At 41.5% G+C, this 16,040-nt stretch overlaps 1 protein-coding gene across 2 annotated transcripts in view; it reads left to right on the top strand.

Annotated features, from left to right (window-relative positions):
* LOC110499434 (syntaxin-binding protein 4) overlaps positions 1-16,040 on the top strand; it is a 91,843-nt gene that overhangs the window by 12,306 nt on the left and 63,497 nt on the right. For both annotated transcript variants that reach the window (XM_036956294.2, XM_090213095.1), the window contains 5 exons: positions 3,051-3,210; positions 7,019-7,151; positions 9,095-9,201; positions 9,563-9,866; positions 13,452-13,524. In XM_036956294.2, coding sequence (XP_036812189.2) covers positions 3,051-3,210; positions 7,019-7,151; positions 9,095-9,201; positions 9,563-9,866; positions 13,452-13,524 — 777 coding nt within the window. The remainder of the gene's footprint in view (positions 1-3,050; positions 3,211-7,018; positions 7,152-9,094; positions 9,202-9,562; positions 9,867-13,451; positions 13,525-16,040) is intronic.

A 16,040-nucleotide genomic window follows, 5' to 3' on the forward strand; every position in this document is an offset into this window, starting at 1 on the left:
ACATAATTGCAAATTATTAAATCCTTCCAATAGAAATAAAAAGCAATTTAGTTACAAATTTAACTTTAATTCAATGAGTTGACTCTTCACATGGGATGATTTCACTGAACAACAAAAGGGAATATTGAATGATCCCCCAATGATCCATCACATCTCCCAAAAATGTTTTCAACATGCATCTGTAAAATGATAGTCAGGAAACTAAAGCTTTGGTTGTCTTCCTCTCAGGCTTCCATGTCTTCTCCCTGGACCTCCTCAATGTCCACCTCTTGAACGTCAGACTCTGAGGCCTCATCTTCACTGTCATGTTCCAACCTTGTTGAAGATGGCTCGTTGTCAGACTCAAAAAGCCTCAAATTTGCCTGGATCGCCACCCATTTTTCAACCCTTGTATTGGTCAGCCTGTTGCGTGCTTTGGTGTGTGTGTTCCCAAACAAGGACCAGTTGCGCTCTGAGGCGGCCGATGTTGGAGGGATTTGGAGGATGATGGAAGCAACAGGGGAAATAGCCTCAGATGCACGAAGTCCCTTCCACCAGGTGGCTGATGAGATATGTTGGCACAACTGCCATATTGCGTCTCCATCCCAAAGCCCATGCTTGGAAGTGTACTTCGCCAGACTGCCAATAACCTTAACCTCATCCAGGCCAAGGTGGCGAGACACAGTAGTGATTACACCATAGGCCTTGTTGATCTCTGCACCAGACACAGACAGGATGCTCTTGCCAGCATACTTGGGGTCCTACATGTATGCGTGTATGGGCTTCAGGTAGAAGTCTTCACGCTTATTGATGTATTTCAGCACTGCAGTTTCTTCTGCTTGGAGCGACAGTGAAGTGGGCAGGGCAGTATGGATTTCTTCTCTTACATATTCAAGCAGAGTCTGAACATCAGACAGGATGGCATTGTCTCCCTCAATCCGTGCAATGGCTACTGCTATATGTTTCAGGAGTTTCAGGCTGCTTACCACTCTCTTCCAGAATACATCATCCAGGAGGATCCTCTTGATGGGGCTGTCCATATCGGCAGACTGTGATATGGCCATTTCTTGGAGAGGCTCCTTCCCCTCCAGGAGACTGTCAAACATGAAGACAATACCACCCCAACTGGTGTTGCTGGGCAGCTTCAATGTGGTGCTCTTATTCTTCTCACTTTGCTTGGTGAGGTAGATTGCTGCTATTGCTTGATGACCCTTCCCGTACCTAACCATTTCCTTGGCTCTCTTGTGGAGTGTATCCATTGTTTTCAGTGCCATGATGTCCTTGAGGAGCAGATTCAATGCATGAGCAGCACAGCCAATGGGTGTGATGTGAGGGTAGGACTCCTCCACTTTAGACCAAGCAGCCTTCATGTTCGCAGCATTGTCTGTCACCAGTATAAATACCTTCTGTGGTCCAAGGTCATTGACTGCCTTCAGCTCATCTGCAATGTAGAGACCAGTGTGTATGTTGTCCCTTGTGGCTGTGCTCTTGTAGAATATTGGTTGAGGGGTGGAGATGATGTAGTGAATTATTCCTTGCCCACGAAGGTTCGACCACCCATCAGAGATGATTGCAATACAATCTGCTTTCTCTATGATTTGCTTGAACTTCACTTGAACTATGCATCCAGCAAATGAATAGATAAAGCATGTGTGGTTGGAGGGGTGTATGCTGGGTGAAGAATATTCAGAAATCTTTTCCAATACACATTGCCTGTGAGCATCAGAGGTGAACCAGTTGCATACACAGCTCGAGCAAGACATTCATCAGCATTTCTCTGACTACGTTCCTCCATTGAGTCAAAAATACTTCTGATCCCAGGAGGACCATGAGCTGTTGCTATTGATGAGGTGTCTGATTCATCATTTTCACCTTGAATAGAATTAGAGGGACTTATGTCAGAGGTTGCTTGTTGTGAGCGCCGAGGGAACTTTATGCACTTGGCCTGATGATTCTGCATCTTTGTTGCATTCTTCACATATGATTTGACACAGTATTTGCAAATGTAAACAGATTTTCCTTCTACATTTGCTGCAGTGAAATATCTCCTGTAAAGATTAGAAAGAAATGAGTAAAAAAAAAAAACGAAATACAATTCCATGTACAGATAAATTGTTAAGCAATGAGATTAAACAACTCCTTTGTAAGACTCATGTCTTAAAATGAAACATGTATGGAAACAGGTGAATTAACACACCTCAATTAGCAAGCTAAAGCAAGCTAAAACCCACACGGTAGCAAAAACTAACGAGCAGAAATTGTTAACAAGTTAGAAATGATTTAAACACACTTTGCTGTAGGCTACTATTTACTAGCTAACAAAAAATAATGTATGTCATATAAAATATATTCACCCCACCAGGTATTGTCGTTCTGCCCCTGAACAAGGCAGTTAACCCACTGTTCCTAGGCCATCATTGAAAATAATAATTTGTTCTTAACTGACTTTCCTAGTTAAATAAAGGTTAAATAAAATAAATATAAATAAATAAAAAATAAATGTAAAATATATTTTTTTAATCAAAACTTACCAGAAAGCTTGTAGTCCTTGGCTCAGACAGTGTAGTAGTGTGGGCTCAATAGCATCTCATTTAGTGTGCAAGATCTTCAGAGTGCACTGCACATGCACTGTGGTTGCAGTTACATTGAATTGGGGATAGTTTAACCAAAATATGCCACAAGACCTAGAATTGCCTTATGTGTATCCCACAAAAATCGATGTAAAATTCCCCAAATTCCCGGGCTTACCTGCCCATGTAACATTTCTGTAAATTTAGCGGAAAGTTACCAACCCTTTGCAACCCTAGACACAATTTTAATTATATATTTTTGTATATTTCATTACCGCTGGGAATCCCTAATTCTGACCTGCATGCATTAGTTGGTGTATTTCTTTGGTCTTGTAAAATTTTACAACATAATTCTGCATGTAGGGCTTCAATTGGATGTCCAGTTTGAAGAGGGGCCCCCAAACCTCACTTCCTATTGGTGGGATTACGCTGTCAATTATTTTGGTCCAAATTCTAATTGGGGTGTTGATTTTAGAATAATAATTATCTCTTTCTCTCCAGGAGGCAAGACAGACACAGCCTCCTCCTCTTCCTCCTCCAGATCTACCAGTCCCACCAGCCAGCTCTTCAGTCCTAAAGAGGGGGTCACAGGACCTCCCTATACCACTGGGCCCCCCTATACGTCAAACCCCAACACAGCCCCTACACAGCCCGTCTTCAAGTAAGTGACATTCTGAAATTGACAGTTGAGGGATTGCCTGTGTGTGTGTGTGTGTGTGTGTGTGTGTGTGTGTGTGTGTGTGTGTGTGTGTGTGTACAGTGGGGCAAAAACGTATTTAGTCAGCCACCAATTGTGCAAGTTCTCCCACTTAAAAAGATGAGAGGCCTGTAATTTTCATCATAGGCACACTTCAACTATGACAGACAAAATGAGAAAAAAAATCCAGAAAATCACATTGTAGGATTTTTTTATGAATTTATTTGCAAATTATGGTGGAAAATAAGTATTTGGTCACCTACAAACAAGCAAGATTTCTGGCTCTCACAGACCTGTAACTTCTTCTTTAAGAGGCTCCTCTGTCCTCCACTCGTTACCTGTATTAATGGCACCTGTTTGAACTTGAACAATGTAAACTTCCGACTTCACCTGTACATGTAGGTATTGTTAAAGTTACTATGTATATATGATAAACAGAAAGTAGCAGCAGAGGGGTTGGTGGGTGGGGGGTGGCAGGACTCAATGCAAATAGTCTGGGTAGCCATTTGATTACCTGTTCAGGAGTCTTATGGCTTGGGGGTAAAATCTGTTTAGAAGCCTTTTGGTCCTAGACTTGGCGCTCCAGTACCGCTAGCCATGCGGTTGCAGAGAGAACAGTCTATGACTTGGGTGGCTGGAGTCTTTGACAACTTTTAGGGCCTTCCTCTGACACCGCCTGGTATAGAGATCCTGGATGGCAAGCAGCTTAGCCCCAGTGATGTACTGGGCCGTAGGCAATACCCCACAATCAAATAAAGAAACTGTATGTAGACACACAATACAACTACATTATGTCATTATGATGCCATTACCTGTCATTATGTCATTATGATGCCATTACCTGTCATTATGATGTCATTACCTGTCATTAAGATCACAATGGCTTATAGAAAACAGATATAAATACTTTTCTTCATTTCAGCAGTTATCATAAACCATTATTAAAAAATAGTTCACCATATAGCCAACTCCTGCACATTTGTTTTGACACACCTACTCATTCTAGGCTTTTTCTATATTTTTATTTTCTTCATTGTAGAATAATAATGAAGACATCAGAACTACTACTAAATAACACATGGAATTATAGTAAATGTAGTAGTAATAGTAAATGTAGTAGTAAATATCTAGTAAATATATTTTTAGATTCTTCAAAGTAGCCAGCCTTTGCCTTAATGACAGCTTTGCACACTCTTGGAATTCTCTCAACCAGCTTCATGAGGTATCCCCCTGGAATTCATTTCAATTAACAGGTGTGCCTTGTTAAAAGTTAATTTGTGGAATTTCTTTCCTTAACGTGTTTGAAGCCAATCAGTTGTGTTGTGACAAAGTAGGAGTCGTATACAGAAGATAGCCCTATTTGGTAGAAGACCAAGTCCATATTATGGCAAGAACAGCTCAAATAAGCAAAGAGAAACGACAGTCCATCATTACTTTAAGACATGAAGGTCAGTCAATACAGAACATTTCAAGAACTTTGAAAGTTGCTTCAAGCGTAGTCGCAAAAAACATCAAGAGTTATGATAAAACTGGCTCATGAGGACCGCCACAGGAAAGGAATACCCAGAGTTACCTCTGCTGCAGAGGATAAGTTCATTAGAGTTAACTGCACCTCCGATTGCAGCCCAAAATAATGCTCCACGGAGTTCAAGTAACAGACACATCTCAACATCAACTGTTCAGAGTGAATCAGGCCTTCATGGTCGAATTGCTGCAAAAAAAACACTACTAAAGGACACCAATAATAAGAAGAGACTTGCTTGGGCCAAGAAACACAAGTAATGGACATTATACCGGTGGAAATCTGTCCTTTGGTCTGACAAGTCCAAATTTTAGATTTTTGGTTCCAACCGCCGTGTACAGTAGATGAATGGATGATCTCCGCATGTGTGGTTCCCACCGTGAAGCATGGAGGAGGAGGTTTGATGATGTGGGGGTGCTTTGCTGGTGACACTGTCCGTGATTTATTTAGAATTCAAGGCACACGTAACCAGCATTCTGCAGCGATACGCCATCCCATTTGGTTTGTGCTTAGTCGGAATATAATTTGTTTTTCAACAGGACAATGACCCAACACACCTCCAGGCTGTGTAATGTCTATTTAACCAAGAAGGAGAGTGATGGATTGCTGCATCAGATGACCTGGCCTCCACAATCACCCAACCTCAACCCAATTGAGATGGTTTGGGATGAGTTGGACCACAGAGTGAAGGAAAAGCAGCCAACAAGTGCTCAGCATATGTGGGAACTCCTTCAAGACTGTTGGAAAAGCATTCTAGGTGAAGCTGTTTGAGAGAATGCCAGGAGTGTGGAGAGCTGTCAACAAGGCAAAGGGTGGCCACTTTGTATTAACCACATATTACACAGTGACCCCAGGTTTGGTAAAGCGTTTGAATCCCCACGACGTGGATAAGACAGTTTTCCTATGAGACCCTCAAATTTACAGGATTGTTTAGTAAGGTCAGATTTGCCTAAGAAAAAAACATTGTTTTTCATGACTATCATTCCTGAAGGCAATATCCCTGCTATGATCAGAGGGAACTCTCTTGTCCATCCCCATTCAGGTGAGATGATAAAGGTTCCAGGTGGAATAACATGTAACACAAGATGTGTTGTATATCCTTATGTGTTCCTGTTTTGTGGGTCAGACCAAACGTGAACTTAAGACGAGGATATGTGAGCATAAGAGCTCCGTTGGCAACCGCAAGGAAAAATCACCTGTTGCCGGGCATTTCAAAAGCCATAGTCATGAACTAAGTGCCTTACGTTGTATAGGCATTGAATTGGTGAAGGCGCCACGTAGCGGAGGAGATGGGGGGGTAAATGACTTCTCCAAAGACAGACATATAGGATAGACGGTTGGGAACTCTTTCCACAGCAGGCCTTAATGAGGAATGTTCTTTTTCTTGTTGTTTGTAGTGTTATCAATAGGCCAAACACTTTGGTAATGACATCACAATGTAATTGTTTTGATTGTCTATGTATCTTTATTAGATGGTCATGTTTCCCCCACAGCCCTCTCTGCTGGGATCTCTTGATTGGGCCAATACTGATTGGGTATTTTTGAATTATGCCCACCTGTGAGGTTGTTGTGACATTGATTGTCATTGCCTTGAATGCTGAAGAAGGGCTAAATTTAAGTTGATTTACTGGAGTGCTGTCCTATTTCTGTTATTTTATTTAGTCATGACCACAGTCGGTGTGTTAGTCTGAACTATTGTCTCTCATCTCTGCCACCTCCCGACAGTGTCTTTCTGATTATTTCTCTCTCTCTCTCTCTCTCTCTCTCTCTCTCTGTCTCTGTCTCTGTCTCTGTCTCTGTCTCAATTTCAATTTCAATTTAAGGGCTTTATTGACATGGGAAACATATGTGAACATTGCCAAAGCAAGTGAAGTAGATAATAAACAAAAGTGAAATTAACAATAAAAATTAACAGTAAACATTACACTTGCATTAAAAACATTTCAAATGTCATATTATGTGCAATTAATTAAAGTACAAAAGGGAAAATAAATAAACATAAATATGGGTTGTATTTACATTGATGTTTGTTCTTCACTGGTTGACCTTTTCTTGTGGCAACAGTTCACAATTCTTGCTGCTGTGATGGCACACTGGTATTTCACCCAGTAGATATGGGAGTTTATCACAATTGGGTTTGTTTAATCTGAGGGAAATAGGTCTCTAACATGCTCACACATTTGTCAGGAGGTTAGGAAGTGCAGCTCAGTTTCCACCTCATTGTGTCTCTCTCTCTCTCTCTCTCCCTAGTGACAGCATCATTCAGTTGATATGCATCTCAAAAGGAACAGGCCTGGGCCTCATCATCAAGGGCGGAGCTAACCGAGCCGAGGGACCAATGGTGTTGATTCAGGAAATAGTGCCCGGAGGAGACTGCCAGAGGGTGACTTGTCACTATGTTTACCTTCTGATACTGGGGGAATCAGGGGTTACACAGGGGTTTTGTGTGAATACATAATAAAGTGTGAGATGTTAGTTAAGGCATAAAATAACTACAACTATGTTTTTTATGTTTTTGAAACAAGTAATTTTTTTCATTTCACTTCACCAATTTGGACTGTTTTGTGTTTGTCCATTACATGAAATCCAAATAAAAATCCATTAAAATTACAGGTTGTAATGCAACAAAATTGGAAAAACGCCAAGGGGGATGAATACTTTTGCAAGGCACTGCATTCTCTACCTGTATTTAACTAATACAATAACTATATCCTAATGCCCTAAATATATTCTCTGTATTTAACCTTTCTGATCTCCCCATCCCGGATCCGGGATCGTGAATACAGACTCAAGCTCATTACCATAACGCAACGTTAACTATTCATGAAAATCGCAAATGAAATGAAATAAATATGCTAGCTCTCAAGCTTAGCCTTTTGTTAACAACACTGTCATCTCAGATTTTCAAAATATGCTTCTCAACCATTGCAAAACAAGCATTTGTGTAACAGTATTGATGGCTAACGTAGCATTTAGCATTAGCATTCAGCTGGCAACATTTACACAAAAAAACAGAAAAGCATTCAAATAAAATCATTTACCTTTGAAGAACTTCAGATGTTTTCAATGAGGAGACTCTCAGATAGCAAATGTTCAGTTTTTCCTGAAAGATTATTTGTTTAGGACAAATCGCTCCGTTTTCTGCGTCACGTTTAGCTATGAAAAAACCCCTGTATCCAGGATTGTGTAAATCTATCAGCAAGCTCATTAGCATAACACAACGTTAACTATTTATGAAAATCGCAAATGAAATGAAATAAATATGCCATCTCTCAAGCTTAGCCTTTTGTAAACAACACTGTCATCTCAGATTTTCAAAATATGCTTCTCAACCATAGGAAAACAATCATTTGTGTAAAAGTAGCTAGCTAGCGTTAGCATTTCGCGTTAGCATTTAGCGTTAGCATTAGCGTTAGCATCCAGCACGCAACATTAACAAAAACATAAAAGCCTTCAAATAAAATCATTTACCTTTGAAGAACTTCTGATGTTTTCAATGAGGATACTCTCAGTTAGATAGCAGATGCTCAGTTTTTCCAAAAAGATTCCTTGTGTATTAGAAATAGCTCCGTTTTATACATCACATTTGGCTACCAAAAAAAATCCGAAAATTCAGTCCTCAAAACGCGAACTTTTTTCCAAATTAACTCCATAATATCGACTGAAAACATGGCAAACGTTGTTTAGAATCAATCATCAAGGTGTTTTTCACATATCTCTTCATTGATACATCGTTCTTGGACACATGCTTTCTCCCCTGAATCAAATGGTAAAGTAGAAGCAGCTGGCAATTGCGCACCGAATTCGACGCAGGACACCAGGCGGACACTTGGAAAATGTAGTCTCTTATGGTCAATCTTCCAATGATATGCCTACAAATACGTCACAATGCTGCTAAGACCTTGGGCGAACGACAGAAAGTGTAGGCTCATTCGTTGCGCAATCACAGCCATATAAGGAGAGAATGGAAAACAGAGCTTCAGAAATTCTGCTAATTCCTGGGTGATGCATCATCTTGGTTTCGCCTGTAGAATGAGTTCTGGGGCACTTACAGACAAACTCTTTGCAGATTCTGAAACTTCAGAGTGTTTTCTTTCCAAAACTGTCAAGAATATGCATAGTCGAGCATCTTTTCGTGACAAAATATCGCGCTTAAAACGGGAACGTTTTTTATCCAAAAATGAAATAGCGCCCCTAGAGCTCTAACAGGTTAATGCCCTAAAGATATTCTCTACCTGTATTTAACTGATATTGACCATATTGTTATCATATTACAATGAAACCATGACCCTTGACCCTTGATGTAGTTTGTGTTTCATATGACAGGACGGTAGACTACAGCCAGGAGACCAGCTGGTATCGATTAATAAGGAGTCGTTAATCGGAGTGACTTATGAGGAGGCTAGAAGTATCCTGACACGCACCAAACTCAGGTGGGGGCGCACCTTCATGACTTCACTTGAATATGTATTGACAGGATAAACCTCCTGAGGTCCACCATCTTGTTTTCAAGGTTCCTGTATAAACAGACAGTAGTAGAAGAGTAAACACATCCATCTTTACTGTAATGTGTCCAGAACAATCTCTGAGGGTATCGTGTCAACTATAACGTATAGTGCATTCAAATGGCAGCCTATTCAATAGTGCACGACCTTTGACTTGATCCCTATGGGCCCATGTCAAAAAATAGTACACTATATAGGGAATTGGGTGCCATTTGGGATGCAATCTATTACCTACATTCAAAGTAGTCCAATCCATTCTCAATTCTCCCTTCTGTCTGTCCTTCTCCAGACCAGACCCTACGGTGGAGATAGCGTTTATGAGACACAGGACTTCCACCAGTTCTGCTTCCTCCAGTAGTGGCCCCCAGGGTCCTTTCACCCCACAGGGCGCAGCCAGTGGAGCCTCCTCAGTGCCCCCCACCAGGAGAGGGACCCTGGCTGTACTGGGGGCCCTGCCTCCCCCTCGGTCACTGCTCCAGCACAGGAGAACCACGCTCCCTGCAGCCCTCCCTGGAGCTCCCCTGGTGGTGCCCAAGATCACCTCCACCCTCAACCCCGCCAGCGAGACCCTGCCTTCTGTCAACCTCAGCCAGGTTTGGGACTTTAACGCAGGGACAAATACACACGCACACATACACACCCCCACAGGGTTTTCTGTGAATATGGTTATTCCTCCTTATGGTATTAATAGTTGGTGTGGTTGTAGGATGTGGTGTTGTGTGTAATGTTCCCTCTAAGCTGCACGCATACGCCACAGTGAGAATTAGGAGATTGAACTTCACTCAACTTTATAGAGCAGTGGTCACCAACCGGTCGATCACGATTAACTTGTCGATCTCCAAGGCTTTCCTAGTCGATCGCCAAACATTTCAGTAAAAAAAAACAATGATAAAGCCTTGTGTTCCTATTGTTATTTGTCTCGGGCTGTTGGCAGTAGGTGCACCCGATTCAGCTGCCGTGCGCGGGATAGACCAACTGTTGCCATTTTGAACTTCTTTTTCATTTGTTTGAAGGTACAAATTTTGTTGTACAAAAAAAGTGCACTATAGGCCTACCGCTGGCCAATCGGATGACTCAGATCACTGTCTGCAGTAACGTAGCAGGCATAAAAGGTAGCTACAGAGTTGATACGGTGAGATTTCAAAACGTTTAAAACTATGACTAGAGAGAGACGGTCAACAAATACAGCAAAGAGCTGGAGTGAGTTCATGTTTAAGTTCTTACTCAGCCCTGTCAACACTTTGTATTCAACACTTTTAGCACCCATAAAATGCAAGTTCTTCCTATTTCCACTCAGAGCCACAAGCACTGCAGCAGTAATGAATGAGTAGGAAAGTGTCTCTATAGGCTCGCGTTATTATTAGCAGCTTGGGTCTTTTTTAATATCCAGGAATATTGAACTTTCTCTGTTCATAGGAGTAACAACATGAATTTGTGCCTGAGGCAGAAATCATGCGGTACGACTCGAGATTCGCCATCAGCTGGAAGTCCCTTTTTGGTCAGCGGAGGAAAGGGAGAGCGGAGGGATGTTGAGAAGTTGACCCTCAGTCTGCTGCTCTCTCCCTACTGAGACTGGCCATCACATGCAGGCACCATCAGCCCAGTAAAATAAATAAAAAGTTAATTATTTAAATGTATGCTCACTCAGCTGTGCCTCACAATACAACAACGGTTCTATTACCAGTGTGATCATATAGCCTACCTCAAATGTAGAAATACTATTGTAAAAATATGGCCCAAACAACAATGCATTGGCAGGGCAATTCAAGCAAAACCAATATGCGGTGATAATGTGTTGGGCCTATAGCTACAGCACAGACCTCATTGCTACAGTAATGTTTTAAATTGGTTATGTTGTAAACTCAGCATAAAAAGAAACATCCTTTTTTCAGGACGCTGTCTTTCAAAAATAATTAATAAAAATCAAAATATCTTCACAGATCTTCATTGTAAAGGGTTTAAACACTGTTTCCAATGCTTCTTCAATGAACCATAAACAATTAATGAACATGCACCTGTGGAACAGTCATTAAGACACTGACAGCTTACAGACCGTAGGCAATTAAGGTCGCAGTTCTGAAAACTTAGGGCACTAAAGAGGCCTTTCTACTGACTCTGAAAAACACCAAACGAAAGATGCCCAGGGTCCCTGCTCATCTGTGTGAATGTGCCTTAGACATGCTGCAAGGATGCATCAGGACTGCAGCTGTGGCCAGGGCAATAAATTGCAATGTCCGTACTGTGAGACGCCTAAGACAGCACTACAGGGAGACAGGACGGACAGCTGATCGCCCTCGCAGTGGCAGACCACGTGTAACAACACCTGCACATGATCGGTACATCCAAATATCACACCTGCGGGACAGGTACAGGATGGCAACAACAACTGCCCGAGTTAAACCAGGAATGCACAATCCCTCCATCAGTGCTCAGACTGTCCGCAATAGGCTGAGAGAGGCTGGACTGAGGGCTAGTAAGCCTGTTGTCAAGCAGGTCCTCACCAGACATCACTGGAAACAACGTTGCCTACGGGCACAAACCCACCGTCGCTGGACCAGACAGGACTGGCAAAAAGTGCTCTTCACTGACAAGTCGCGGTTTTGTCTCACCAGGGGTGATGGTCGGATTCGCGTTTATCAACGAAGGAATGAGTGTTACACCGAGGCCTGTACTCTGGAGTGGGATCGATTTGGAGGTGGAGGATCCGTCATGGTCTGGGGCGGTGTGTCACAGCATCATCAGACTGAGCTTGTTGACATTGCAGGCAATCTCAACGCTGTGCGTTACAGGGAAGACATTCTCCTCCCTCATGTGGTACCCTTCCTGTAGGCTCATCCTGACATGACCCTCCAGCATGACAATGCCACCAGCCCTACTGCTCCTCCTGTGTGTGATTTCTTGCAAGACAGGAATGTCAGTGTTCTGCCATGGCCAGGAAAAAGCCCGGATCTCAATCCCATTGAGCACGTCTGGGACCTGTTGGATCAGAGGGTGAGGGCTAGGGCCATTCCCCCCAGAAATGTCCGGGAACTTGTAGGTGCCTTGGTGGAAGAGTGGGGTAACATCTCAAAGCAAGAACTGGCAAATCTGGTGCAGTCCATGAGGAGGAGATGCACTGCAGTACTTAATGCAGCTGGTGGCCACACCAGATACTGACAGTTACTTTTGATTTTTACCCCCCCCCCCCCCCTTTGTTCAGGGACACATTATTCAATTTCTGTTAGTCACATGTCTGTGGAACTTGTACAGTTTATGTGTCAGTTGTTGAAACTTGTTATGTTCATACAAATATTTACACATGTTAAGTTCGCTGAAAATAAACGCAGTGAGAGGACGTTTATTTTTTTGCTGAGTTTCAAGTCAGGTTGACTCTAAGTGATCTTGACTCAGAAAAGGTTGGTGACTACTGTTCTAGAGTTTTCCCTGTTAACAGTATCAATGTTTCCCTTTACTGTGGCAATTGTGATCGAATCAACGCAATATTAGCCACTTTCAATGCAACATACCGAAACAAAACTAACTATGCAAGAGATTTTGTTGTAGGCAGAAAGCATCGGAGTAGGATTCTATTGCATTGGCACGCATTACTCAGCCCGTACTCTACACAGACCGTTGTGGCATAAACAATCAGAGCTGCAGTAGGCCTATTGTAAATACAAATTGACCATTGCCAAACATGGATCTGTGTCATTTACTTTGAACTGGACTGTGTTTACAGTATGAGCGATCGTGAGTAGATGCACTTGTTTTGAGATCAAAGCGAGAGCTGCATGTAGGCATGTGCACATTTTGTTCATATTCTTTGCTAGTTAGTGAGTTATTAAGTAACCTATAGGCAGACTGTAGCATAATTTGTCTGATTCTCTGTAGTAATGGTATGGGAATAATAATGCATTTTATTTTGTAAAGTGTTTTTTTTTGTATCAAACAAGTCAACAACAATTTCAGTCACCTCGTTGTCTGAAGGACAAGTGGATAAACAGGTTAATGTCCTGCAACTTAAAGCGAGTACAGTCTCAGTGTTCACAGTAAACGGCTTGATGGGAATTACACCGAATTTTCAAAACATTCAAGTTTGCACTCATCAGACCTGAAATTTGCCCAGAGCCTAAAACAATTATAGGGAACATTAGTTGTATGTTGTGGTGGTAATGTGGTGGTGTGGTTGTGTCCTGCAGGTGCGAATGAGGACAGAACAGACGTGTGTCTCCTCCCCTCCTCAGAGTCCCAGCACCGCAGACGCCAAGCCTGGTGAGAAACCTGTCTATTTCTCTATATCTCTGTATCTCTGTCTCGGTTTTTCCTCTCTTTCCCCCTCTCATTTTTTTCTCTCTCTCAGCCTCTCTCTCTCTCTCTCAGCCTCTCTCTCATTCTTCTTCCCCACTCTGTCTCACCTTCACCTTGGCCTCTGGGCTAATATAACTACACTGACATTTCTGAAAACAGCCGGACCAGAAAGTGCTTTAGTGAGTTGTTGTTGATGTACATTTCTGAACATCGTGTCCAATCACTTTAGGACATGTTCCAGTCCTGCCCTCGGATACACCTACAATTAGAATGCATCACAAATGTCACCCCAATTCCTATGTAGTGCACTTCTTTTGATCAGGGCCAATTGGCCTCTGGTTTAAAGTAGTGTACTATATACATGGAATACGGTGCCATTTTGGGACGCATACCTGTAGGTGGAATCTACGTGGAAACAGATCACAGCAGGTCGTAAAGAAGAGATACTAGTTAAACGAGCTTGTGCCTTTTTAGCCCTTATTTCTCTCCAGAGGACAGAGCCATGTCATAAACTCAGTCTGTGAGTACAGGCAAACTGTACCTACATGTACATACTACCTCAACTAACCGGTGCCCCTGCACATTGACTCTGTACCGGTACCCCCCCCCCCCCCCTGTATATAACCTGCACATTGACTCTGTACCGGTACCCCCCTGTATATATTGTTCTTTTTTTACTGCTGATCTTTAATTACTTGTTATTTTTATCTCTTATTCTTATCCGTATTTAAAAAAAAATGCATTGTTGGTTAGGGGCTTGTAAGTAAGCATTTCACTGTAAGGTCTGTTGTATTCCTGGACCGAGTTTGGGAAACCCTGGTCTAGTAGGCCGTAAGGGCCCTGGTCTATAGTAGGCCGTAAGGGCCCTGGTCTATAGTAGGCCGTAAGGGCCCTGGTCAAAAGTAATGCACTATATAGGGAGTATGGAGCCATTTGGGAACCTGAGCTCAGATTAGTATAGAGGAGGCTGTAGTGATGTGGCATGCAGCTTGGAAGGAGGAAATTAGGCAGGTGGGAGATGCTTGGATCTGATGTGATCAAAAACAAGACATTCTGTCCGCCTCCGTCCCAATAACATGTTGTCATCTTCCGGATGGAATCCCTTGTCAGAAAAATGTTCTTCAGAGCGCTTTGGAATGATGATGAATGGTGTTGTCTGGAGGCTGGATGTTCTGTGTTGCTCAACATGCTAATGATCAGTTGACACAGAGGTGTGAATAATTAGCACATAGGCTTCCTTCAAAAGTTGCCCAACATGTTCATGTTCAGGTGGTGCAGCAGTATAATCAGATATGACTTCTGTGCACACGTTTACTACATTTACCTGTTTACTACATTTACCTGTTTACTACATTTACCTGTTTACTACATTTACCTGTTTACTGCATTTACCTGTTTACTACATTTACCTGTTTACTACATTTACCTGTTTACTACATTTACCTGTTTACTGCATTTACCTGTTTACTACATTTACCTGTTTACTACATTTACCTGTTTACTACATTTACCTGTTTACTACATTTACCTGTTTACTACATTTACCTGTTTACTACATTTACCTGTTTACTGCATTTACCTGTTTACTACATTTACCTGTTTACTACATTTACCTGTTTACTACATTTACCTGTTTACTACATTTACCTGTTTACTACATTTACCTGTTTACTACATTTACCTGTTTACTACATTTACCTGTTTACTGCATTTACCTGTTTACTACATTTACCTGTTTACTACATTTACCTGTTTTACCTGTTTACTACATTTACCTGTTTACTACATTTACCTGTTTACTACATTTACCTGTTTACTACGTTTACCTGTTTACTACATTTACCTGTTTACTACATTTACCTGTTTACTGCATTTACCTGTTTACTACATTTACCTGTTTACTACATTTACCTGTTTACTACATTTACCTGTTTACTACATTTACCTGTTTACTACATTTACCTGTTTACTACATTTACCTGTTTACTACATTTACCTGTTTACTACATTTACCTGTTTACTGCATTTACCTGTTTACTACATTTACCTGTTTACTGCATTTACCTGTTTACTACATTTACCTGTTTACTACATTTACCTGTTTACTACATTTACCTGTTTACTACATTTACCTGTTTACTGCATTTACCTGTTTACTACATTTACCTGTTTACTACATTTACCTGTTTACTACATTTACCTGTTTACTACATTTACCTGTTTAGTACATTTACCTGTTTACTGCATTTACCTGTTTACTACATTTACCTGTTTACTACATTTACCTGTTTACTACATTTACCTGTTTACTACATTTACCTGTTTACTACATTTACCTGTTTACTACATTTACCTGTTTACTGCATTTACCTGTTTACTACATTTACCTGTTTACTACATTTACCTGTTTACTACACTTACCTGTTTACTACATTTACCTGTTTACTACATTTACCTGTTTACTACATTTACCTGTTTAC

Source organism: Oncorhynchus mykiss, chromosome 20 (genome assembly GCF_057628025.1).
Source record: "Oncorhynchus mykiss isolate SJ-2025 chromosome 20, ASM5762802v1, whole genome shotgun sequence".
NCBI lineage: Eukaryota > Metazoa > Chordata > Actinopteri > Salmoniformes > Salmonidae > Oncorhynchus > Oncorhynchus mykiss.